This window comes from Loxodonta africana, chromosome 24, assembly GCF_030014295.1.
Source record: "Loxodonta africana isolate mLoxAfr1 chromosome 24, mLoxAfr1.hap2, whole genome shotgun sequence".
NCBI classification, from domain to species: Eukaryota; Metazoa; Chordata; class Mammalia; order Proboscidea; family Elephantidae; genus Loxodonta; species Loxodonta africana.
In genome coordinates, this window is record NC_087365.1 from 48,178,636 (window position 1) to 48,205,693 (window position 27,058).

Below are 27,058 nucleotides of genomic sequence, written 5' to 3' on the forward strand. Positions count from 1 at the left end.
ATTCCTCCAGCCACTACCTGTTAGCCAGTTCCAAAACCAGTTCCCAGTTTTAGAGCAGCACGCCCACTGTGGTGCCAAATTCTGTCCTAATGACCTAATGCTACCGTTAAAAAAGATACCACAAGTGGGTGGCCTTAAAGAACAAAAATTGAATTCTCACACTGCAGGAGGCTAGAAGTCCGAATTCAGGGCATGACTCTAGGGGGAGGTTCTTTATTTCAGCTTCTAGCAGCTGCCAACAATCCTTGGCATTTCTGGGCTTATAGGTGCATCTGCCATGTGTGTGTGTCTTCATATGGCATCTTTCCCGTGTTACTGCTATCTCTATTCTGCTCTTGAATCTCCGAAGTAATGAGACTTAGGACCCATCCTACAAGATTGGATTAATTAACACAACAAAGAAAGCCCTATTTCCCAACCCAATCACATTCACAGGTCTAGGGGGCAGGACCTCAATACGTATTTTCAATTCAATCCATAACAGGGATTGTGGGTAATTTCCAAATTTTCTGTAAGTTACTTTTTAAAATAAAAAGTCATTTTGAAAAACTCCCACTACACAAAGACTGCTTTTACTATTGTCATTGCAGTACCTACCTAGCAAGTGTTAGGACCAAAGTAGGTTTCAATGAATATTTGCAAGAGTGTGAAAAAGAAGTATTTTAAGATATTAAACTTTGGTTAAGCACATACTAAACAAAGCAGTGCTAATTTCCTAAATTATATATTTTTGCTAATAAAGAAAAGTTGGAATGTCATTAAAGGTCTGATTAGAATATGGTGTTTAAAAATATTAGTTTCACATATATTCTATATATACTGTATATATATGTACATACACATAAACACATATGTACATGTTTGTAAACACATAGTAAAACAAGTACACAGAGTAACAAATTCCAAGAAAATGGCTCCACGACTTTCATTAATCAAAACCCCCACCACCTCCTAAGCTATCCGTTGCCTCTTTAAAAAGCACATATTTCCTTCAAAGTCTATTTAAGAAAATGTGCCAACCCAGTAGTGCTTAAGTGCTTGGCAAATCCGTTATTGATGGATTTGGGAAATTTCAAATAAGTTTTTCTTGTCTGTTTTCAAGAACCCACAGAGAGGCATTTAAGCCCTAAAACCAGGGATGGTAATACCCGTTGCTGTGGTGCCGATTACTCACAGTGACTCATACTGGACACCAAAGAGCTGCCCCCATAGTGTTTCCGAGGAGTGGTTGGTGAATTTGAACTGCTGACCTTTTGGATAGCAGCCAAACTCTTAACTACTGCGCCACCAGATGGTAACAGTAGCTTTTAAAGTTCTGTCACACACAAAAAAGCAAGTTATGCATCTCTATCCTCAGGTTTGTACTTCTCCAACTTATAAATGGTCAGACTCTACTGAGCGAACATTTGTCTCCCCCTTGGCAAGCAGCACACTGCTCCTCGGGAACGGCCGCTTCCTCTTCCCGTTGATCACACCAGGCCTAGAGCCCCTCTTCCCTCTCCAGGGGGCCGTGCTGGGCAGCACAGGCAGCACGTCAGCTCAGTGAGCTATGGAAGGAAACCTAGATTCATACGTGACACATTCCTCTGCCTGAAAAAAAGAGGGCCTTAAAAGAAACGCCTATGGGCAGAAGTGTTCACACTGAAATGGTAACTAGGATTAATATTCAAATACTCCAGGGGAGGGTAAAACCAGAACAGCAAACTCTTAAAAAATGTAAAAAAATAAAAACCAGCTATAAGGAAATAATCTTTACTCACTAACATCTTCCTAAGAGTTTGAGAAAGTACTGACACAAATCAGCACCACCTGCTTTTTGAACACTGACCAGGCTGTTGTGGGAGGCCGTCCTCTCACCCTCAGCTTGCCTATCTGCAGGACCGGGCCTTTGGGATCCACTGACCCACCAATGTGAGCTAAGGACTCATTATTTCTGCCTATCCACAAGCACCTTGTGGGTCGGGTCAGTTACATAGACCTGCCGGGTTTCTTCACCATAAAGTCCCCCTTTCCCCTTTGTCACTGATGAGCATTTGTGGGGAGATATTCTGAAAACACTCCTGACCTGTTCCTCCTCACACATCCACCCGGTGCCCTCACCCTCCACTGACAACTTCCATCTCAACCAGCCACCACTGATGACCTTCCATTTCCCTCATTCCTTCTACATCTAATATCGTTAGCATTCTCCTGCTGCAGGAAAAGGCTTCCCTTCTCCATTTGTTTATTCATTTACTTACACTGCATCGACTCGTGAGTTCTTATTCAACGGGTTATAATCCACTAATGCCATTTACAATATTGCTCAAATTGCTCCAAATTTGACTATCAGAAGACCCTCCAAGGTGGTTCTTGTGTCCTTTCGGCATGTCCCATCATTTTCTGAGCCCCAATTTGCTTTCTGACACACTGAGATATTCCAGGTTCACCTTGTTCTTTTCTCTTCCCCAGTCCTGAATTCAGCCATTTCTCCAAGGAGCCCTGGTTCCCTTTAGTAGAAACCAAGATCTGGACACTAGGTGTGCTCATTGCCACTGGGGTGTCTCTGCTTACAGGCACTCTCAGCAGAGAAAGCCAGAAAACAGATCTATGTATGTGGTTGGATATAACCAAAAAACCCAAACCCAGTGCTGTCAAGTCGATTCCGACTCATAGCGACCCTCTTTTTTTTTTTTTTTTAATTAATTTTTATTAAGCTTCAAGTGAACATTTACCATTCCAGTCTGTCACATGTAGGTTTACATACATCTTACTCCCTTCTCCCACTTGCTCTCCCCCTATTGAGTCAGCCCTTTCAGTCTCTCCTTTCGTGCCAATTTTGCCATCTTCCCTCTCTATCTTCCCATCCCCCCTCCAGTCAAGAGTTGTCAACACACTCTCCAGTGTCCACCTGATTTAATTAGCTCACTCTTCATCAGCATCTCTCTCCCCCCCACTGACCAGTCCTTTTCATGCCTGATGAGTTGTCTTCGGGGATGGTTCCTGTCCTGTGCCATCAGAAGTTCTGGGGAGCATTGTCTCTGGGATTCCTCTAGTCGCAGTCATACCATTAGGTATGGTCTTTTTATGAGAATTTGGGGTCTGTATCCCATTGGTCTCCTCCTCCCTCAGGAGTTGTCTGTTGTGCTCCCTGACAGGGCAGACATCGATTGTGGCCGGGCACCAACTAGTTCTTCTGGTCTCAGGATAATATAGGTCTCTGGTTCATGTGGCCCTTTCTGTCTCTTGGGTTCTTAGTTGTTGTGTGACCTTGGTGTTCTTCCTTTGCCTTTGCTCCAGGTGGGTCGAGACCAATTGATGTATCTTAGATGGCTGCTTGTTGGCATTTAGGACCCCAGGCGCCACAATTCAAAGTGGGATGCAGAATGTTTTCATAATAGAATTATTTTGCCCGTTGACTTAGAAGTCCCCTCAAACCAAGTTCCCCCAACCCCAGCCCCTGCTCCGCTGACCTTTGAAGCTTTCATTTTATCCCAGAAACCTCTTTGCTTTTAGTCCAGTCCAATTAGGGTGACCTTCCTTGTATTGAGTGTTGTCTTTCCCTTCACCCAAAGCAGTTCTTATCTACTGATTGATCAATAAAAAGCCCTCTCCCTCCCTCCCTCCCCCCTTTGTGACCCTCTTCTACAGAGTAGAACTGCCCCATAGAGTTTCCAAGGAGCACCTGGCAGATTCAATCTGCCGACCCTTTAGTTAGCAGCTGTAGCACTCAACCACTGTACCACCAGGGTTTCCATGGTTGGACAGGTATATATTTAAAAAAACGAGTACTACTTATACCTCCAGCACCTCAGGACTCCTTCTAGCCTTCCCCCTTTGTTCTCAATACCATCCAACACTGAGACTGTAGCCTATTTCCCAGCTTCACCAGCCACCTCCTCCACTTGTTTCCTGACACCTCTGTCCTGTGTTCTTGGGTGTCTGTTGGAGGCACGCTGTCCCTGTCCAGCTCTCCCCTTCTCCCTGCCCCTTACCGTGTCCACTAGTGACTGTCCATGCTGTGAGGGGAAGCTGAGACAAGAAGAGCGATATGGTCTTAGAAGTGATCCCTAACCTCTAGCTGCCTGTTATCACTAATTACAACTGGGCCTCATTGACAGCACTGCCCAAAGGAGAAAGTTCCCCTAGTATCAGAGATGCTGTGAGAGAAGGATTTCTAGGTTTCTCTGACGAGGCATTTCAAAGGTGCTGCTCCTCTGGCTGTCTTAGAGATGTCTAGAGCAATGTCCATGAATGCTCTCAGACCCTCAAAGCACGTGGCTGCCATCTCCTGTTGATGAGAATGACTCTCACCTGCATGTCTCCAGTTGTCCCAACTGGGCTTTAAAGATCTGGCTGGGAATCAAGATTTTGCACTCCATAATTACCCCAACTGTGACCTCTCTTGGTTACAGTCACCAGAACCTCTGAGACAAAACTAGGTACTTCTGTTCTTGGGACAAAATATGCAGTCCTGATTTCCATACCTCAGGCGGAACTGAACTAAGGTGTTACCGTGCTCTCACCTGTGAGCTGGTATTTACACTGATGTTCTTAATGCTCAAAACCAATTACGCTGAATGAACTAACAAGTGAGCCCGGGCCACCAGCTCTTTCAATGGATATGCAGGAGGCGTTTTCACAGATCAAAAACCCAGAAGAAAGTGGCACGTGATGACTATTAGCGATGCCTACAAGTGCCTATCAGCCAGGTGCTGCCAACCCCAGGCACGCAGCTTCTCCTTCTAAGAGCGTGTGAACTGGGGAGTGGGGGGGGGTTGGGTCACAAGTTCGCAAATGTCTTTTTTTTTTAAAAGAATAAAATGATTGTCTTTTTTTCTTTCATTGTTTTTATCCCCGCTATGTTGAATCCCCTTCCATCCCTTAATGTTTTCCATAGCTTTCTGAGCACTCCTGGTTATCCCGGCAATCCAATCCATAGGCTGGTTTTACAGTGAAACCACCTTTCTCAGCTTCTGGTTCTTCTGAAGTTAAGACCACCGCCACCGCGCCCTTCAGCCAGGTGGGACTGCAGCACCTCCCGTGGCCTCCTCCACGGTACTGCTGATGGTCAGTGACCCTCAAGCACCCGTGGGCAGTGAAGAGGCCCTCGCAGGGTCAGGAGAGTCCCGTGACTCCTCGGTGTCAGTCCCCTGACAACAGCGGTGGATTCAGGGGAGGGCCAAACGTCCCTCACTGGCACTGACACTTCCACGCTGGCCCTGCGTCCCCACACGCCGCACCTCCATGCCACCTCTCACATCCTCCTCCCTTATCTCTTTAGTCACTGCTGAACATGACCAAAACATTCATTAGTAGCTGTTTATTGATCAATGGTTTGATATAAAGTGATTTCGTATCTTCAGATTTCTGCCCAGATGGAATCACAAGCATTACAAATTTTCTTAAAAATAAAAAATGGGGCTGGGGTGGTAGGGGAGCAATCTAGCAGTAGTGGCATTTAAGAATAAATTAACAAAAAAAAAAAATTTAGTATTACCATTTATTGGTGACAAACACTAAATTTTACTTACATTCCATGGGGAGAAAAAATTTCCAGCGTAAACAATGAATCAAAGCAGTACTTAACTCGCAAGGCTACCGTGCTTTTTATCTGGACCAAACGCAGAACCTTACCGCACACATCTCTGTGTACAATCACACGACATCAAAAGCAACACAGTTCTATATATAAACATAGGTCATTCTTCTCAGCCCTACATGGAGATGTAATTAACAGTATAAAGCACTCAAGGAAAACCAATCTGCAGGTTCATATGTACTACACGGAGATCATATCCTGTAGTGTAGTGAAAGCTATGGGTCCTGAAAAGCCATATATATATATGCACACAATTGTTCTTATAATCTTTAAAACAAAGATCAAAGCTCATTTAAGTCATCGCATTAACCAAAATAAAAATAGAAAAGGAACCAAATGATCATTTAAAGTTTAAAATTCCAAAAATGTCCAATTTATACAACTGTGGGAGACTTCATCAAGGGTTTCTGAAAAGTCCAGGACCGTTTCAGCTAGACCAGAGGGCACACAATTGGCATCACTGAAATGGTTCTGGGTTAGAACAATAAAATGAAAACTGATAACCACATACACATGGATATGATCTTTGCCTGTTAGATTACTGATAAAGTCAGTCTCAGACAAGTTTCTAAACTGTGCTATATAACTAGATACAATTGAGAAACTTTCCAATAAAAACTGTATATAGTGTCATTTTAATCGCAAGAAAATGAAACTAAGAATGTGTATCGCTGCTGGAAGAGAAAGCAGTGGTTATGGTGTGGGCGCTACGGAGGTGGAGGGCCTCAGCACACCGGGAAGGTTGGCTGGCGCTAAGTAGGAAGCATCTGATTTCTCTGGTGCTCGCAGCCCTGGGCCAGTCGCAGGCCCCTCTCTGGCATGGCTGTCCAGTGTTTATCCCCAAGTGTTTGACTGAGTCAGCCAGTTTGAGAAGGGGGTCGGGCTTGCTGTTTTTCCTTCTTTCACATAGCCAAAAACAAATCAAAACAAAACCAAGCGCTGAGGGGTGCTGGGGCATGGCCTTGTAGCTGCCCGGCGGAGCCGGGAAGATAGGCAGGAGTCTGGTGGCCCCGCCATGCCTGGCTGCGCCCTGTGTGTCTGGCCCCAACACAACAAACCCCAGGCACACTCAATCCCAGGCACAGCCGCCTCCTGTGTTCCCATCTTCCTCACCACTGCTGTGTCCAGTTCTTCAACCATCGTGTCTCTCAATCCACTGGAGGTATCAGAAATTCCAATTTTTCAAAACAGTTTCAGTATTTTCAGTATATATGCTGGGGTTTAATAATGGTTCATGGCCAGTAAGGGTTCAGCACCTCCCACACCTTTAAGGGAGAAAAAACGAAGATGCCACCAGTTTAGTAATTTAAGAGAATTAAGCCCACGTAAAAAAGAAATCAGCGAACACTGGAAAATTCAGCAGTGTAAGGCTCAGTTTGTGACTGGATAAAAGTGACACTTTCCCAGGATCTATTGTTAAGTGAAAGAAGCAAGGAGGACAGTGTTTGTACAATGTTACCTCTGGGGAAAAAAAGAATAAGTAAAAAAAAATGACGTTTTATATCTGCACAAAGGAACATACAGGAAGGGAAGATAAGAAACTAATAAGGATGTGATCTGTGGGAAATGGGGAGGACGGGAACTGTGTGAGGGTGAGATTTGGTCACTGTGTACCTTCTAAAATAATTCTGATTTCTGAACCATGTACTACCTATTCAAAATTAAAAAAAAAGGGGGGGGGGGCAGAGCTTTCTGTCCAGAGTTTGGAAATCTCTCAGGGGAAAGGAAGGGTCAGAAAGCTGCTCTGGTAAGTGTTTCATCACAAAACTGAGCAGACACTGTGAACTGAAGGCATACAAGGACAAAACTGAGCAGACAGTGTGAACTGAAGGCATACAAGGACAAAGCTGAGCAGACAGTGTGAACTGAAGCATACAAGGACAAAGCTGAGCAGGCAGTGTGAACTGAAGGCATACAAGGACAAAGCTGAGCAGGCAGTGTGAACTGAAGGCATACAAGGACAAAGCTGAGCAGGCAGTGTGAACTGAAGGCATACAAGGACAAAGCTGAGCAGGCAGTGTGAACTGAAGGCATACAAGGACAAAGCTGAGCAGGCAGTGTGAACTGAAGGCATACAAGGACAAAGCTGAGCAGGCAGTGTGAACTGAAGGCATACAAGGACAAAGCTGAGCAGGCAGTGTGAACTGAAGGCATACAAGGACAAAGCTGAGCAGGCAGTGTGAACTGAAGGCATACAAGGACAAAGCTGAGCAGGCAGTGTGAACTGAAGGCATACAAGGACAAAGCTGAGCAGGCAGTGTGAACTGAAGGCATACAAGGACAAAGCTGAGCAGACAGTGTCAACTAAGGCATACAAGGACAAAGAAAAGCCTTTCTCTTGTGAAACAGTACTCACACAGACAATGGTCCGTTTCCTGTTCTGGGCATCTCTGTACCTTGTTGGTCCAACTCAGACAGCAACTTTAGTATGTTCAGCGCAGCCTAGTTGGGGGTGGAAAGAAGAATAAAACCAAAGCCACTTCTCGGAGGGAGCCACAGTGTAACAGGGAGAAGAGGGAAGCCAGTGACTTCCTGCTGCCCAAGAAGACAGGCACACCCCTCACACTAATCACCCTTTTCTTTAATGTTTGGTTTTTAAATTTGAAATACAAACTTTTAAAAATAATTTGTCCATGGTTATCTCACTGAACCACCACTACTGTGAATTTTATATTTCCTTCTAGTATTTTTAACCTTGCACTGAGCAGACCTACAAATTTTATGTCCTGTTTTAAAACAAAAACCTATTATATAGTTTCCTTGTTCTTACGTTATCTTCAGAGACATTAATTTGATGGACTTATTATATTCCATCAGGCAAAATCTATCACAGTATACTTAGGTTAATTATTTTAATCACTTTTCTTAGTGTCTGTATTTCTTGCACCAGTAATTGCATCAAAAACAATAACAAAATACAGAGCTGCCAGAGCTGGGCCTGCAATCCCTTCTTCTGCTAAGACACGCACAAGGTACAGGGCTGGAAGACCAGGACCCAAATCCATCCTGCAGCTCAGCACAGGGAAGGAAGGGAAAGGCTGGCTAAAGCTGAAGTGTCCTGATAAACAAACAAAAACTCCATCCAATAAACTAAGAATAAAAGCCTTCTGAAATAGGAACTATGTGAAACAATCAGCTATGCTAACAGGCTACAGAAAATACTTTTTTTACCTTCCTGAGGGCAGTAATAAGCTGAAGCAAAGGAAGGCTGCAAATAACCACACAATTATCTCCAACCCTTTAGCCCCAGAGCCTCCTGGGCAGAGCCAGGCCCATTCTGAGGGGTGAGGGGGATCACACACCATATCATGGCAGGACTCCACATCCTTTCCAATGCCGTGGCTGATCAGAGGCGGCTGAGAGGAGCAATTGATTAGAGATACAAATTCATTCTTGTTGTTTTTGGGAAAGTCTTTGTATTCAACCTGTGGAGGAAAAGAAAACTGAGGACAGGGCAGAGAAGCAGGAAACACGACTGGGCCTGGGTTGCGGCCCTATGCCCAGAGTAAGCGGGAGATCCCCATGTCTCAGCTGACTGTAGCTACACTGACACCCACCAAGATGGTGCAAGAGGCTGTCAAAGGGAACTGCTGCTGAGGGGCTCTGAGGACCATAAGCAGGAGAGCAGGCACCGGCCTACAGAATCTTCCAGGAACCCAGATGTCCACCCAAACCCGATATAGATGAAGCCATGCCCTTTCCCACCAGGCAGAAAGAGTCAGCACAATGAATCTGTTCCCTCTCAAGTTCGAATTATAACCGCTATTAAATCAGAGGCTTTGTTTTTATGGCTAGCTTGGATTTTTAAAATTTTATTGCCAAAGAACAAGGATTTTCTCTTACCACATATGCTTGTAATATTTCCATCCCTCCCTCCCAGACGACCTGTTCTCCATCCCTCCCCTCCATCTCACCCGTGTAGACAAAGAACTTGATTTAAAAAGCAAAGAATAAAGCTGATTTTCTGAGAGAAACCCAGAGAAGGTGACCACACTGAGGTATGGACCACACAGATCAGGCCAAACAAGTTACCTGGAATCCCTGAACTCTGGAAAGATAGTCCAACTGCTCAGAGGGTCTTGTGAGAGGTCCATGGGGTGCGTGGCCTGAAGAGATGTTCTTCTTTAAAATGGTTTCGGCTGTGGGTGAGGTGCCACCGTACAACAACTCACGGGCTATCATGGCAGTCACCGTGGCCTTAGCAGGATTTGGAGCCACCCTGGTGAGATCTTTGGTGTGATGTCCTTGACTGACACCAACAGCTTGGGCAACCTCGGGCACCATGGGAAGAATTCCAGCAGGCAGCTGCTGGTGACTAAGATAAGGCATCCTAAACTCATCTTCCTTATTACCTAGGGAGGGACACACATACAAAGAAATGCAGCTCCACACCAGCGCCCAGGAAGACACCATACCACGTCGCTCCTCCACGCAGCACGCACACAAGCACAGGAAATGTTGCCAATCTGGACACAGCGCACATTTACTGGGTACCTGCTGGTACTCAGGATCCATGCAAATCCCAGAACCACATTTAGATCAAGACAATAATAAGATCACACTTACTACTTCCATTTTCATCCGTGCAGCCAGGTTCAAAAAAGGTTACTTTTCTTCCATCCCCTGGTTTCTTTACTGGTGTCTTTAAAATAAATAAAGGCCATAAATCAGACCACTGAAAAATTAGCTCCTGCTGTCTAAAACTATATCAACTCCAACGAGCACCAACCTTAAGTTTTAAACTTTTGAAATATGAAGAGGCAAGCAGCAGAGAAACCCTACTCCACAAGCTGACCACTGGTATGGTTCTGCTTACCCATTTCTCCCAGTTACACACTTGCTCGCACCAGCCCTGCCCACAAACACCACCTACAACATGCACGAAACTGTGCGTGCTGAGTCTCGCCTTTGCATTCACAGGAGACAGGGAAACGTTTAAGAACAAGGAGCCAAAAGATGCTAGATTGGTAGAGCCCAACAAAGCAGAGGGAGAAGCTTTTAGACTATTTCCTGGAATTAATACATAATTTAAAGTGACATTTCCAAAGCTAACATACTTGGAGAGAAAAATGTTACCAGATAAAAATTTTGCCAAATTCCAGGTCTCCTTTCCGAGAAGTAGCAAGTTGAGGGTTTATGAATGCTCTACAGGATTTTGAAATGAAAACCACAAAAGCCAAGCCCAGGATCTGGGCTGATGCTCTGGTGAGTGTTCAAGGTCTCGGTTAATAACTACGTGGCCACAGCTGATGCCATTTCTCACTGCTGACATGACCAGCAGATATGCATGAATCAGGCTTATCCTGACAGGACCATTCATCTGGGAGTGAGGGGTCAGTAAAGGCTTTCTTTCACTGAGGGTACTGCTTGCCAATTGCGGCAGAACTAAAATTTTCAATATGGGATTATTTTCATCTGGCATTCAACTCACATAAGAGAAAAGAAGTCCCAAACCTAAAGTTAAGAGTTTGGTCATGACTCATATCACATTTTCTCCGTGTCTCACAAAAACCAAAGCCTGCTCCACAACTATGGAAGCTAAGGTTTATGTATCTTTTGTGCAGGTTTCACTTTAAGAGCAAATGCTAGAATTAAACACTCATTAATCTCGAGTCCAATTACCAGCAACCTACAAACAGGGCAGAGCATGCCATCCTCCAGCAAAGCATCCCCAGACCATAAAGATACTAAAACAGTAACGGCTGAGCCCAGAGCCATGCAGGGGGCCGTGTGACATGCAACTCCCCTTCTGCCCACATCGTAACGGTTCAAATGGGGAAGACGCTGCTCAGTGGGGCTGCCTGATCTCCCGGAGAATGAAACTTGGCCCCGAAGGTGCCCCTGGAAGTGCCAGGCTCTAGGGATGAGGTAAGACGGTCATCCTGCAGTTACAGATTACAGAACAAGGACACAGAGCCCCAGTAGTCACCTTCTCCTCTGACTTGAGTGCCGGTTTGGTGGGCTGGGACTGTGGGACTTTGAAACCAAGGATCTCCAGCATGTTCTCGGCTGCGTTGCGTTTGGCCACCTTCTTATTGGTGCCTGCTCCTTCGGCAGTATGGTTTCCAACCTTCACCTGAATGAGGAAGTCAGGACACTGACCAGTGCTTAAAACTTCTGGGTAAATACTAGTCAGTAATTGATTTGTTGGTGAAAAATCCAGCAATGGTCAGAAGCTAAATGGCTTAACAGTGGTGCACCAACCTGCAAGAGCTGATTATTAAATACTTGAAACTTGGTGAGCTGGTAAACACAGCCATTATTGAGAATTAAATTATATCAGCTTATAATTAAATAAATTTTCCATAAAACAAAGGTAATGAATACTCGAAACTCATCACTTCCTAATCTGACTACATTTTATTATCACCTACGCTCCTGACCTTCTTTACATCTACTGCCTCCACCTGCTGCTGCGCATCCCAGCTCTGTTCGGTGGCAGCACTTTGACAGCCGGAAACCGACCGAGGCAGAAGCTCTTACACGGCAGAAATCAGCAAATGCTGCCTATCAAGGCATAAACTGTTTTGTTTTTTTTTAAGGAGCTCATGGAGAAAAGGTTAATCATGTAGATTGGACTTAAAAGTGTATGAAGTCTGCAGCCATGGCACTGTGGCTAGTTTAAAATATTCTTTCAGCATTCGAAAATTATTATTCAATTCAGCAGAGAAGTTGCTCGTATCACTGACAAATGAGTGAAGTTCTGACATGTCTTTTTTTTTTTTTTATCCAACTTGTAACATAAAGAAAAATGTCACCTGATATTCATGCTGGAACTACCCTCATTCGTCAATGACATGAGTAACTTCCTTACTGAATTAGACAGTAATAAAGCACATGTGTGCAGCCTGATTTTATAATGCTGTTGTTGATGACAGAGTTACACTGAAGTTACAAACGGATGGACTTTACAGTAAAGAGTACTGTGTTATTATTTGCAAACTGAGTGCTACACATCCTTTCTATTAGTAATATTTATGTGTGTGTATATGCACGCACACCCACGTGTACCTACATACATACATACATATACATACCTCCTCAGCCTGCTAATACACCCTAACCTCCCAAGAGCTAGTTGTCACACATACTCCAGCACTTTACTGCTTACACACTCCCTCCAAGCTGGGCTTGATCACCGATGCTTGGCTACTAAAAACAAAAGCCTCATGTGATGAGACGGGGAGTCAAGGAAATCCCTCCCTGGCCTGCAGGGAGTGGCCTATGATCAAATTCTGGCTTGGCCATCTCATCTCCTAGCCATTCGATCTCGGGCAAATTACTGACCCTCTCTGCAAGCTGCAATTTCTTCATGTGCAGAATGGAAGGATCTGCCCTTTCCCTACCTTCTGACTGGTTAAGCGGAGTACACTAGGTAAGTGACAGTGCTTTATAAATTGTCAAGTGCTACATAAGAGTTAAGTGTTCTGTTTTTCACCAGAAAACACTATTAAATTAAAATCACAATTAAATTAAGCTGGCCATATGAAGTAGCTTCACTTAATAGGCTAATGAAAAACATTCTGAACAAATCTGAAGTGTCACTTCAGTCTAAGAAAGAGCCAACCCTGGGTTCCAAATTCTACAAAAGGATTAGAAGCAGAGAGTAGATCTTTTTACATTACTTGTAAAAATTAACTTTTGAAAAGAACAATAGCATAAAACTTTAAGGAGACATAATGAAGAAAAAATTTCTCCCATAATTCCACCACCACAGCACTCTTGAAAACTCTGGCAGGATATACTATATTTTTCACAATAACGTACCCACTTAAATAATGCGCCCACACATTGCACAGCATTCCTGGGAAAATAACGTGTGACGGGGGTTATACAGTTGGCAAAAAATGTATAACGCACGTTATTCGAATAAAAATATGGTATCCCAATTCCCACCTGCTGATCCAGCAATACCTGTGGTGTGCAGACAGGTAAGAGTTTTTTTAAGTCATCAATATATCATAAGCAACGTGGCCCTAATAATAATGTTGGATGGCAGAGTGGCCCATTAGGCCAATGCAACAGACCTCTCCTCCTTAGGAAGGCGTCCAACCCTGCACCCTGAGCAGACCCAGAGGTTGATGTAGTCAGAGGAAGGGCCCTCCACAACCGATGCCGACCCACCTGCATCACAAACTCCCTGCGGCGCGGCAGGCCTCGCTCGGTGAGGAGCGTGTACTCTGGCTCCTTTTCCTTTTTCGCCTGCTGGATCTGGGCCAGTCTGCTAATTGGATTCATCCCCTGGCCATATTCTGGGCCTGTGTGGAGCTGCGGAACAAATAATATGGAAACTGGGTGCCACTATTATTCATGGGAAGGGTCTTGCCAATTCATAGTCAGGAACATGACAGGTTATTACTTTCATGTTGATTAATGGCTCAGAATTTATCAGCTCTCTTTTTTTAAACTATTTTTTCTTTATACAACAATTAAAAGATACTTTATGATTTTCTAGGATTGCTCTGAGCTGCTTTTAGGGTCTTCTGAGGAACTCAATGTCAACATCTTACTATGAATAAGCATCATTGTAACACAGTCTTTTTAAGTTTAACAACAAATTTGGACATGTGACAATTTTGAACATGTGACAATTTTGAACATGTGACAATTAACAGAAGTAGAAAAAATACAAACAATATCCTGAAACTCCCCAAAAGTCTGGATTATAAAATGAGCTTCCGGCTTTCTTAACAATGACTCAAAATCCAGACGCAAAAAAAAAAAATGCTCAAGCTGACTCCATGTGAAAGAATCTAAAAAACCCAGTTACTTCCTGCCAGCCTCCATCAGCACCAACCAATCCTCCCAAAAGGGAACTGCGAAAGAGTATATAGGGTATGCTTACTTTTGTGTAAGAAAAGTGTGGGTGTTGATATCGCATGAAAATATAGGAAACTATATTGAAAATCATGATAGAACAAACCTTAGCATCCATAAATGTCCCCAAATAGAATCCTGTTCCTTTTTGGGAGGTAGGAGAAAAATAGGAGAACCTATTTTTCATAGGTTTGTTAGCACGGTTCAAGAACCCAAGAGATTAAGAAGGGGCATGGTAGAAAGTCTCCATCCCACCCCGGCCACTGCTCCTCACACGTATCTCCTTCACGTTCAGAACGGCATATGGTCAACGAGATGGCCTGACTACGGTTTAACCATTCTCCCTGCAGATGGACACTTGGGTCATGCCTACCCCCCCTTCCCAGGATCACAGGGCTGTGATGCATACCCTTGTACAACAAATGTGTGCAGTTGTGCAGGTAATTCTGCTGAACCTGGCCTCAGTATCCTCACCGTTACCTCATGTGTGGCTCCTGTGAGAACTAAATAAGGTGGCATCTGTAAAAGGTCTAACAGGTCTGGTGTGTGGCGTGTTAGTTCCCACTCCCTTTCACCCTGGAGTCAGCATTCTAAAGCCCCTTACTACCTACAGTAGGCAATAGAAAGTGTGCTTTGTTCAGGAAGGCTCTTACTTTGACTATGGATTTTGTTTTCTTTTTGATTCTGGGCTTGACTCGCTCAACTGTAGGGAGGGGAGGTAACTTCTTCAGCTCCTCGAGAACGGCTATAGCAGCATTTTTCTTTGAAATCTTCTTGCTCTTCCCTTCACCTTCCCCGATGAACTCTCCGACTGACACCTTGGTCACAAAACTCTTCATGTGGGGTGGACCACTCTCTCGGGCAACCTGTTTCAGAGGGAAAGACTGAGTGAAAGCGTGATAGACACTTATTAAAAGCTGTAGGGCTCACTGGTTAGCAGACTGCACTTCACGTGAAACACAAGGGGAAGGGTAATGAGAAAAAGATGCACACAAGCACAGACCAAATGTGCACACAAAAATAGTAATAATTTTGAATGCTTTTTTTTTCCCCTTTCTTGTTATTTTTCAAATTTATTTCTCAATGTTCTTAGATCTGATGAGACCAAAGAAGAAGGTACCTTCATCCTACAGGTTAGGCATGGAATAGGGACATATTTCCTACCCCGACTTCAACCATCAGAAGGGCTCACTCCCCCCACCCCCCACAGGGTTATAGGTAGTTCTGAGCTGCAACCGGCAAAAGGCAGCTGGCCCAGAAAAGCCCAGAAGTAACTGCAGCACAGAGAGTTTAAGTTTAAGATTTGCTCTGAGCTTCTAGCCAAGGTTGACCTGATTAAAAATTGGCTGCTATGCAGCTGTAAAAAAAGAATTAAGGAAAACCTCTGAGCACCAATGAGTAATTTCTACCACGTATTTTAACTGCAAAAGGGTATATACAGTATGCTAACTTTTGTGTAAGAAAAAAAGGAGATACACACACCAAGAGACACACCCATGTGTGTGCTTAAGTGCTTATTTTTGCAAAGGGCAACACTGGTAGGATAAAGCAGAAATTTATAAAATTAGTTACCTATAGATAGGAGGGGTTGGTATAGAGACAGGCAATTCCCCAATATTAAAAACTGCCCATCAAATGATACCACTTAAGGAAAATAAAAAAGGCAAGCCAGAGAAAGGAAGAAAATATTTTCAATACACATATCTGACAAATTACTTGTATTCAGAATATTTAAATAACTCCTACAAAGTCAATAATAAAAAGACAAACTACTCAATTTAAGACATGGGCAAAATACTTGAACAGATACTTTACAAAATAAAATCTCTAAACAAGGAGTAAGTATCTGGAGAAGTGATCTGCTGCCTCTATTGACTTGGCGGTTACACGACTGTATGTATTTATCAAAACACACCAACTGTACATGTCAAAGTGGTGAATTTTACTGTATGTAAATTACACCTCAAGAAACTCACACCCTGCTCCCCCTCCACAATTAGGACATGTCAAAGAACACAGAAGCCAAAATGACGGGCAATTTGAATATTAAAATGAGTAACGATAATCATGTAGTTGAATAAAAAAAAAGAAGCAACAGGTCTATACTGACACAAATTAATGTAACATAAAAATCAAAAACCAAACCCACTGCCGTCGAGTCGATTCTGACTCATAGCGACCCTATAAAATGGGAGAAAAGAAAGTTTTTTCTTTACAGGAGATGGTCAACTTGGAAATGCAGAAAATCACTATCTGACAACAACACAGTACTAACTGATGGTGGCAAGGGTCATCAATGACTGCCAGACCCACTGGGGCAATCTGTTCAGCCACGGGATACCTGCACAGCCTTCAACCACCTCCCTGTAGGTAACGGACTCACTACAAAGGGAGAGAAAGTCTCCTTAGCATGGAACACATCTGATGTAGACCACTGAAGCCAGTGGACAACACGGGGGTAAAGTGACTTTATGTGATGCTCTCAGAAGGACTGACATCACTTCTGTGATGCTCCTGCCAAAAAAACAAACAAAAAACCCCATATAACCTGAATCTAATTAGGAGGAAATGATCAGACAAACTCAAACTGAGGGCTGACCTTTAAAAATGTCAATGTCATGAAAGACAAAGAAAGGCTGAGGACTGTTACTGATTACAGAAGAGTAAAAAAATGGGTCAACTAAATGCAACGTGGAATCCTGCACTGGACACCAGAACAAGAAAAAAATTTCTATAAGGAGTATCACTGGGACAACTGGCAAAGGGCGAATAAGCATGTATATCAGATAACAGGACTGCAGTAATGCTAACCTTCCTGTACTTGACAATCAGATCGTGGTTACTTAAGACAATGTCCTCATTCCTCAGGACACATGCTGAAGTATCAGGAGGCAAAGGGCATGATGTCTGCCACTTACGCTCTAATGATTCAGCAAAAGTAAAAATTAGAAAATAAAATAATACGTACATTTACAGGGAAAGAAAACACAAATGTGGTAAAATGTTAACCATTAGTGAATGTAGGTGAAGGATCCTCAGGTATTCACTCTCCTATTCTTGCAACTTTTCTGCAAATTAAAAATTTTTCAAGATGAAAAACTAGGAAAAATCAGTGAGCCAAAGAAAGGCCATGCCGTGCCGCCACAAGGAGAGCAAGCGCTGCCTCAGGACAGGGCCTTTACTGCCCTGCAGAGGCCAAGTCTGGGGAGGGGCCCCGCTGCTCAGGCACCTGCAGGGCTGACTGCAGAGAGCTTCCCCAGCCACCCTCACCCCTCAAAACACACACATCACTCTCCACACTAAGAGCTGCCCCGCTTGTGAAACACTCCTTCCTGAAAGGGTACTTCCCATCCCCTCAGATCAGATTCCAGTTGTAGAGGGCCGCCTCCCTGATGAACCACCTCAAACAGCTCTGTAACACTGGGCCCCCAGCACCAAGGCCCACTGTCTGCATACATCAGGAGTGCACCAAGCTCAATCTGGAGTCTGACCCAGGTTGAATTTAGTGTGATCATGTCACAACTGCCTCCCAACAACTGTATCACTCAGCATCATCACATTTTCTAATAAAAACCTAGGTATTTTGTAGAGAGTTTCAGACAATATAAATTTTTCTGAAAAACTGTACAAATGGTGCCTGTCTTCTCCTATTAACACCTGCCTGGCTTCCGATTTGACAGCCTTTACTATCAAAAACTTAGCCCAAAAATAACTACTCTGTTCATTCATTCAATAAATAGTTCCTGAGCACCGACCTACCAAAGAGCCCTGGTGGCACGGTGGTTAAGTGCTTGGCTACTACCCGAAAGGTTGGCAGTTCAAACCCACCAGCAGTTGCACGGGAGAAAGCTGTGGCAGCCTGCTTCCACGAAGATTACAGCCTTGGAAACCCTGTGGGGCAGTTCTACTCTGTCCTGTACAGTCGCTACGAGTCAGAATCGACTCAATGGCAGCAGCTGGTGGTGGCGAGTACCTATTATAGGCCAGGCCATCTTCCAGGTACAAGAGACAGAGCAGTGAAAGGAAGTCCTTGCTCAACCTAATAAACTGAAGCTAATATTAGCTTTATGTTGTGAGTTATTTAACATAAGTACTCATATCTACAAACGCAATGCCACCATCTACTATATTTTTAAACACTGCTTTAAAAGCTATTCACCACCAGAGGGTGCTCCTAAAATTTTTTATGTAACTATTTTTATGTGGCAATTCTCTGATTTTTATGTTACTTATTCCTGAACACGTTTGAAACACAAATCTAAAACCTAAACGGAAGTGCAGGGGAGGTAGGAAGGAAGAAACCTGGCCCCCAAATCCCACAGAGCAAAACGGTAATGCCTCACTAAAGTTCTAGAATGCTCTGTGACTCTCAGGCAGCCACTAGCGTGAGAGGGTGACAAGCTTCACAGGACTCCAGAATTCTGGCCCCAGGAGTCATTTCTGTGACCATGAGGTGAGCCAGGAGTCAGGCAGGCATCATCCACGTCTACTACCTTGGCACCTCTTCCTCCCATCTTTAAACCTCCATCCTCATGGCATGCTAATCCGTCAGCAAGGAGGTAAAAGGGGCATCTCTTCCCTCTCCTGCAACAGGTCTCCCCAGAGAGACCTCATGATTTCTTGCGGTGAAGTCCCCACCTAGTTTCTACCCAACAATTAGCCCAAGCTGACATCCTGTATGTCCTCTGTCTTATCTCCTCCCCAACTGCCCCCCAGTCCGCTAACTAGGAGGAGAGAAGGTAGCCAGGTTGGAAGGGATGTAGGGCCAGGTGAGAAGACACAGAACCGGCTCTGCTCTCCAGAAGGAGGCTGCTATAAACCTGGTCTTGCATGCTAGTGTGGGGGTTGGGGCAAACAGGGAGAATGTGAAGGGAATGAGGAAAATCTCTGCTGGCCAAGTCAAACCCTCCACCCCCACTTCTGCCCATCCAAGGCAGGCAAGAACCACCATGTTATAGGCCAGACATCAACACTACCCAGCCAGTGTGTTAAAGACTGAATTCTGAGCCAGCTTAAGGCACTTGCACACAACAGGGAAAGGTGTACGTTCTATGAAAGTCAGGCATGATAACAGCACATCAGCGGTAACTAAAAATGCTACAAAATTAAGGCCTTTTATAGGACAATAAACTTCAGATAGGCTTTTTTAACAGACAGGTTTTAAGGAGATATCCCAGCTCAATTTATATTTGCCTGAAACAACTATGTATGACCAGAGTTTAAGACTCTTTTAAAGTCTAAATATATACTCTTTATAACTTTGAAAAATAGAAGAATTGATTTAAGAAAAAACCTATATTGTATATTAAACCACTACCTTGCACAATCAAACACGTAAATAAAAAGAAAAAATATGCAAAGAATTTGCCATGAGTTAGACCATCAACGGAAACAAAAAAGTCTCCCTTTATCTCTTTAACCTATTTGGATTTACTACGTCTTTGAAGGAAACATGTTTTAAATGTATTTTGTATTTTGAACAAGCTATTAAGTACTGTTTTCACACAACAAAGGCTCCATCAATAAATGAAGTTATTAAACAGCTTAATGGGGCAGTGGAGCAGGCACTGGACGGTGGCAAAACCTGTGTCTTTTTAAAACTTCCTCTGAAGAGTTTTCAGGGCCCACTTAAGGAGATTCTTATCATTTTTTGGTAACATACTTTTGAGACCAATGAACGCAACGAACCCTCTTCTTCAGAAAAACACACATGTAAACGTAAGCACGTGTGTTCTCCAGACCATCTTACGAGGGTCGAAGACCCACTGATGCCATCCATGGACCATCTAGAAATCCCTGGATGTCCCAACTTTAGGACTCCTAGAGATGGTAATATATGTTGTTTTGCTAAATATTAACGTCTGAAACTTAAATTTGAGGTCCACATGTGCGTGAGTGTTCTTCAAATGTTATTTAGGAGAACAACATTCCAATGATGAATGCCACCAGGATTTTATAACATGGAGTCCTACTTGTAAAATAAGCTTACCTCAAAATTCACAGGCAAGTTCCGTTTAAGTGCAATCTCAAACACTTGACTTATTTCAGATTTATTGAGATTCTCTTCTTCTGATTCTCTTCCATTCACCTAAACGAAGAATAATTGTTTAGTAGTTAACTCTTACTAAAACCATGAACATTCCCGCTGGGATGACAACCTGTGAATGCCACTGAACCTCGCCTTTATGGATTTAACACTAGGCCAGTGAACAAAGTAGCATGAATAGCACGTATCACTGAATTTAAGAGGTTAAGGACAAAATATCCTATCAAACTCGGGTCTGATAAAAACCCACTGCCATCGAGTTGATTCCAACTCACAGCGACCCTACAGGACAGAGTAGAGCTGCCCCATAGTTTCCAATGAGTGCCTGGGAGATTTGAACTGCTGACCTTTTGGTTAGCAGAAGTAGCTCTTAACCACTATGCCACCGGGGTTTCCTGGGTCTGACAGCATCTCAGAAATCTACCATAAACAACCCACACATAACAGACCTTTGAGTATGAAGCAGCCTAATCATGGGGCAGCAAGATGCCACTACTGCTCGGGAGCAGGGACTTCCGGAGCGCTGCTCTTACAAGTAGCGTCAAGTCACGTTTTAGAAAAGGAGAACACAGATCGGTGTAGGGCACTGCAAGCCCAAAGTGTCTCCACATAAAGTATGCAGGTTTTTAATTTCAACATGAAGTTTCTGGAAACCACTTTAAAGAAAGGATGTGGTCAAACAGAAATTACAAAACTGTTGTGTCTCTCACACTGCTCCTGGCACAAATTTCAAGGTGCAAAGGAATAAAGTCTCCTAAACAAAGGCAGGGATTCTGTCTTTGTAAGAAGGCTGATTTACAATCCTCCAGTCAGGCCTGGGATTGAGGAGGGGCAGAGTCTCCCTGCATGTAATAACATGGATTTTACACTGTATTTTAGTGGTTATCTGAGGAACTACATAAACCCCCAACAACATGGTGAGAGAGCAGCATTTTTCTTCGTATTATTGGGGCTTTTTTGTCAAAAGATTCGTAAAAAATCCGGTGTCCGAGGTTAAACTATCTGACAGAAACCCGTGACTGAAATTGCTAACGGGCAAAGTTCCGAACGACGTAAGATTTGATCTGTTGTGCATTTCCCTATGTTCACCAGGTACATCCCAACTACCAAAACCTGCTGCCGTTAAGTCAATGTCATAGTGACCCTACAGGACAGAGCAGAACTGCCTCACAGGGTTTCCAAAGAGTGGCTGGTGGATTCAAACTGCTGATCTCTTGGTTAGCAGCCGAGCTCTTAACCACTGAGCCACCAGGGCTCCATCCTAACTACACTAGACCGACACTAAAGGAAATAAACTCTAGGCTAAAAACAAACAAAAATTCTGATTAAGGCAATCAAAGGTACCACCCTACACAAACAAATAAATTCGACTCTGTAATTCCTTCCATCTTTTCCATGATGGTAATATTCTCTCTCCTATCTGGTTTCACTTCTCTCTCCGCCCAGTCAAAACTATTTGTGTGGCACTTCTGTTGACTTATTAATTAATAACCTAAACACACGTTTATCTTTGTTTTCAAAATTCTGAGCAGAAAGAGGGACTGCCTTTTTATAAGTAAATCCTTAAAATGAGAAATCTTCAAGCAGTGTGAGTTAGAAGGCTGAGGTTCCATACAAGTTTGGTTTGACAATTTATTTTTTAAATGGATTTTTAACTAAAAGAAAAGACTATTTTAAAAAGCAAATATGTGCTTCATACCAAATATTAACACATTGGAGACTATCAACACGTTAACATGGGCTAACATACTAACTCATTTTTGTGCAAAATAGAGTAAAATCTTTGACAGCTGTCTCTTTGATGAGTATCCAAGATTTTTTTTTTAATAGGTGAGCTGCTTAAAAAAAAAAAAGGTCCATTCTCATGCTCAGTAAGTGTGTCAATGAGAATATTCTTAGTGTACAACCAGAACAAAATCTGGAAATAAACTGGGCGCTTTGGTTAATACAAGATCTTCATTGTCATGCATATACATGGTTTCCCCTTTCACATGTAAGTCAAAATGGTGTAAATGAAGTAAAGAAGCAATTACCATTAATTTATATGTGAAAAATTTTTGAGTGTTCCCAGGCCCATAAAATACTTAAGGACGTATCTTGCTAAAAGATGCACAAAATAAGATAAAGCACAGATGCTCACAGACATAGTTCAAAGCTATGATGGCTTGACACTGAGATGCTTAGTGTAGTTCCGGAGCTTGGTGATGCCACTCGCTACTTGGGGTGCATGCCACCTCTTTATCGGCTCGCTCCAAAACAAATGCTAAAGGCTATTTCCACTTTTGGTCTTTTTTCGTAAAACCGAAAATCCTCTCTGGATTTCTTTCAGTTAGTGGAAATGGGTACTAATGTAGGTCTTCCATAAAAGTGAAGTGGGGTAAAGCAAACCTTGGAAAAGCAAGGGATACTTGTACTCCAACTTTCAAAATATACCAGTTTTAACTTTTGTTTGTTCTTACTTATGACTAGTGTTGAATTCTAGATAATTGCCTGTTATCCAGAATTCAACACTAGTCAACATTATGTCCTACTGACATAAGAATTTTTTTTCTTTAAAAACAACAATGGAGTCCTTCTTACTCTGCTGCCCGTGGCAGAGTTAACCACTACCCTAAAGTGGGACTGTATGTTCCTCAACCATGGTTTTTTGTCTTTGCTTTATTAATGGGCAAAAGCAATACACAGTATCATTTTGTTTCAGAAATTCACATAAATGGTTCTCATTGACTACCTCTGTATCTATTATAAATTCAGACTTTTAAGTTTATACTACTGAAAAGCTACTTTTGTATTTTATATACTGAAGTTCCACATCAGATTGACAGAAAGCCCCACTTCAGAATGTGAACTCAAACCTTTGCAGGTAGGGCCTGGATATCCATTTTGTTTATAGTGTTCATCTGTTCACTGGTTCATTCATTTTTGTTTAAGCCCCCAGGTGATTTTACTAGCAACCAAAGTCAAGAGTCACTGTTATGATGCTTCCCAAAGAATTTCAATAGAGACAAAGCAGTCAGTAAAACAAATATGCAAAACAAGAAACAAAGACGTACACTTATGTGGAAGTGAGGTTATGTTGATATTTTACAGAAATTATTTTATGATATTACCTGGGTTGGACAAAAGGTTGCAATGGAGCAAATGGCTCAAAACAAATCCACTAACACCATTCCCAGTGAGATGGGGAAAGCCTGGTGGGCCACTAGTCTTACATTCACCAAGTGGGGATTACTGTTAATGTCAATTCCACAGTGTACTGTTCAGCCATAAAATCTAGGCACCATTAAAGAAAAGAAAAAGCCATCCCGAACCATGCTTAATATCAGTATGCTAGGAAAAACAGTCATTACCGTTTACCATCCGGCTCCAATAGGCCCTTTTTATTTTTCTATTTTTAAATTTACAGAATAAAAGAACAAAAACAATTTCAATATAAATTTTAATAAGAATTTGAAAATTGAAAATCCGATTTTATTCCAAATGTTTCAAGTTTGGAAGGTACATACACCCCAATGGGCAATGTCCTCTCAATGCAGCTAAGCGTCCATCAACTGGCATTCCTGAACCTGGAGTACAGCCATCTTGTACCAATGCCAGAGTTCATATACCAACAGGCTCTAGCTTGTCATGACGTCTGCATATTCTTGCACTTGCGTTGTTAAAATGCAATACCTTTGAAATTTTTTTAACCTTTGTCTGTTGGAGAGCAGTCATCTCTCTGCCCCATAATTGTAAAATATTTTAATTTTTAGATTTACAAATACCAAGAGAAGGATGAAAATACATATTTTTTATTTTTACATCAGCTATTTCCTTCCAATCACCTTCTACACACGCTTGTCTTTTGTATTGTCCACTTGTGACCCTTAAGAAATAAATTTTGGTGCCCAAACATCATAGAAAATGAAGAATGTTGTCACATGTACTTTAGCAAAATATCACATGACAAAGTTCCTCCCGTTGAATGACCGACTAGATGACAATACAGATTTCCCTTCTATGTACCACAGATATGTGTTGTCCTCTCAATTCTTGAGTTTGGGAAAATTCCCCTAAGATACCATCTGAAGACTCACAGTCTGGGATTTCACTTAAATGCTCAATTTCACCATCACCACTGAAGTCTAGAGTGCTGATATCTGTCTCCTTGCATTCATCTTCTGATTTGTCTAATAACTAGAAATATATTTCTGCAACAATTTTCTTCTCTTCCCCATTACATCTGGAAAAAGAAAAATTCTGAATTTTCAACTGGGTTCAATGAAAGCAAAAGCAGACTAGAAAGATGGTATGTCCAGTCTTGTCTTATATCTTCTTGAAAGAGACTGGTAGACTCTGTGACGCCAATAACAACATTAAAGGATAGTGCAAATAACGATTTGTTTTGCTACTGTATCATCCACTAGGGGGATTCCATCATTCTTCTGTTTTCCTGTCATCTGAGTCTTATTTAGTATATTTGGGAATAAATGATGAATACTGAAATAATATCTATGATGACGAACACCAAAATTTTTTAAAACATATGAAAACTGAGATCTCTAAGATTCCATAATATAAAGATTAAAAAAAGGGTCCAATGGACCCATATGATAACTATAAGACAGAATGAGTTTTATTTTTTAAATGCATGTTTTTTCTTCTTGTTCTTAGAAAGACCTCTAAGAAACAATAAAAGTCACATAATATCAATCCTTACAGAGTTAGAGCTACTGGAAAAAGAAGGTGAAAAATGAAAGCTGGGTCCAACGGACTCTGATGGCACACCAAGGGCATAGTAGTACTTTCAGTCCTACTTAACTGCACACCTGTCCCAAATGAAGATAAGGACTCAAAACCAGGAAGTGCTGCATTTATTTTTACAAAAGTAGTGTTCAAAGAAAAACTTCAAACAAAGCAGTAAAAACAAACAAACAAAGTCTTTCATCACTACCACAGCGGGAGCTACTTTTAAAGTCTGACATATCTTTTGGGGTATATCCTTTATATACAAACTATGAACATCCAAACATATACATATACTGTAGGCTTTTTTGATTTATTTAAACAAACAGGATCATACTATACACATTTCCACAGTTGTGAACTGTGATTTCCCCCTCACTCGATAGACTGTGGGCCTCCTCCCCTGCCCATGGATACAGATCTACCACACCTTGGCACTTCCTGGGATACATGTATTCACTTATTTAACCATTTCCTTACAAAGGATAGTTTAAGACATCTCCTGATTTTTCTATTACAGATACTACAGCCATGACCATCTAGCTCCTAACAGCTCGGATGCCGAATAAAAGCCATCCTTTACTAGCACAAACCTTAGATTAAAAAATACATAGAAAATAAAAACACTACTACCCCCACCCATCCGCTTTCCCAACTCAGGATCTTTGTACCTGCTGCTCCCTTTCTTGGAATGTACTTTCCCCTGTTCTTTTGCTCATCTTTAGTCTTGGCTTTAACAGCTCTTCCTCAGGGAGGACTTCTCTGATTATACTACTGACCAAAACCAAACCCACTGCCATCAAGTCAATTCCAACTCAAAGTGACTCTACAGGCCAGAGCAGAACTGCCCTATAAGGTTTCCAAGGCTGTAAGCCTTTACGGAAGCAGACTGCCACATCTTTCTCCTACGGAACAGCTGGTGGGTTCCAATCTTTCAGTTAGCAGCCAAGCGCTTTAACCACTATACCATCAGGGCTCCTTGAACTACCAACATTCTAATCTAAATGCGACATTTTATGCTCTCATACCACTTGCTACTTTTCCATCACAGCACTTACTACACTTTTTGATGGTACTAACATTAAATGTCTGCAGTTGCACTTAACTAACTCCACAGGGTTAGGGACAGCACTGGCTGTGTTCACCTCAGGGCCTAGCACGACGCCTGTTGCCAGGGGACCAGACAACACCTGCCTTGCAGACAGAAACTGCTAGCTTTATTAGCTATCTTAGAGAGAAGATTAATTGATCGCAAGCTCTACAAATTTCAACAGCAAAACCGGTTATTTTTTTACACAATAATTTCCAATGCTGGCAGGCTATGGGTAAACAGACAAGCTCATGCCCTGTTGGCAGGGGTCTAAAATGGTACCATCTTTCTGGTGGGGAACTTGGCCATATATATCAACATGCATACTCTTTGCTTGAGTAATTCTACTTCTAGGACTGTGGCTCACAGAAATAATCTTGCATATATACAAAGATGTAACTATACAACATTGTTTTTCGCTGCCCATTTTATATCGGGAAAAACCGTGAACCACCTAAATAACTAAGTCCCTGTTGTTGAAAAAATAAACTGGCATGTTCACACAATTGAATACTTTACAGCTATTAAAAAGTGCTTAGGTGCTTTGTTGAATTTGAGTCCTCCATGGAATTACAAGTAAATGACATAACATATCCAGGATAACACTCGCTGTATACAGTCAGCCATTGTTTTTGAAAGACACATGTATGTATGTATTCACTTGTATATGCTCTGACAGCCACCAAAATGATTATAACGATTATCTACGAGTGGTAAATTTACAAGTCATTTATTTTTCCCTTTGTTTTTTTGAATTTTAAAGTTTTTATAATTAACACGCATTATGTTTTAATTTGGA

The 27,058-nt window shown here is 42.4% G+C and overlaps 1 protein-coding gene across 12 annotated transcripts in view; it reads right to left on the bottom strand.

Moving 5' to 3' along the window:
- Positions 1-5,287: 5,287 nt before the first annotated feature.
- The window catches only part of STAU1 (staufen double-stranded RNA binding protein 1), a 53,341-nt gene continuing 31,570 nt past the window's right edge, over positions 5,288-27,058 (bottom strand). For 9 of the 12 annotated variants that reach the window (XM_064276188.1, XM_064276189.1, XM_064276192.1 and 6 more), the window contains 9 exons: positions 20,388-20,486; positions 15,052-15,282; positions 13,706-13,849; positions 11,511-11,657; positions 10,148-10,223; positions 9,614-9,933; positions 8,884-9,006; positions 7,938-8,023; positions 5,288-6,846 (listed from right to left, as the gene is read on the bottom strand). In XM_064276188.1, the coding sequence (XP_064132258.1) occupies positions 6,831-6,846; positions 7,938-8,023; positions 8,884-9,006; positions 9,614-9,933; positions 10,148-10,223; positions 11,511-11,657; positions 13,706-13,849; positions 15,052-15,282; positions 20,388-20,486 (1,242 nt within the window). In that variant the 3' untranslated portion in view covers positions 5,288-6,830. The remainder of the gene's footprint in view (positions 6,847-7,937; positions 8,024-8,883; positions 9,007-9,613; positions 9,934-10,147; positions 10,224-11,510; positions 11,658-13,705; positions 13,850-15,051; positions 15,283-20,387; positions 20,487-27,058) is intronic. The other 3 variants (XM_064276190.1, XM_003411759.4, XM_064276191.1) reach the window with 2 other exon arrangements.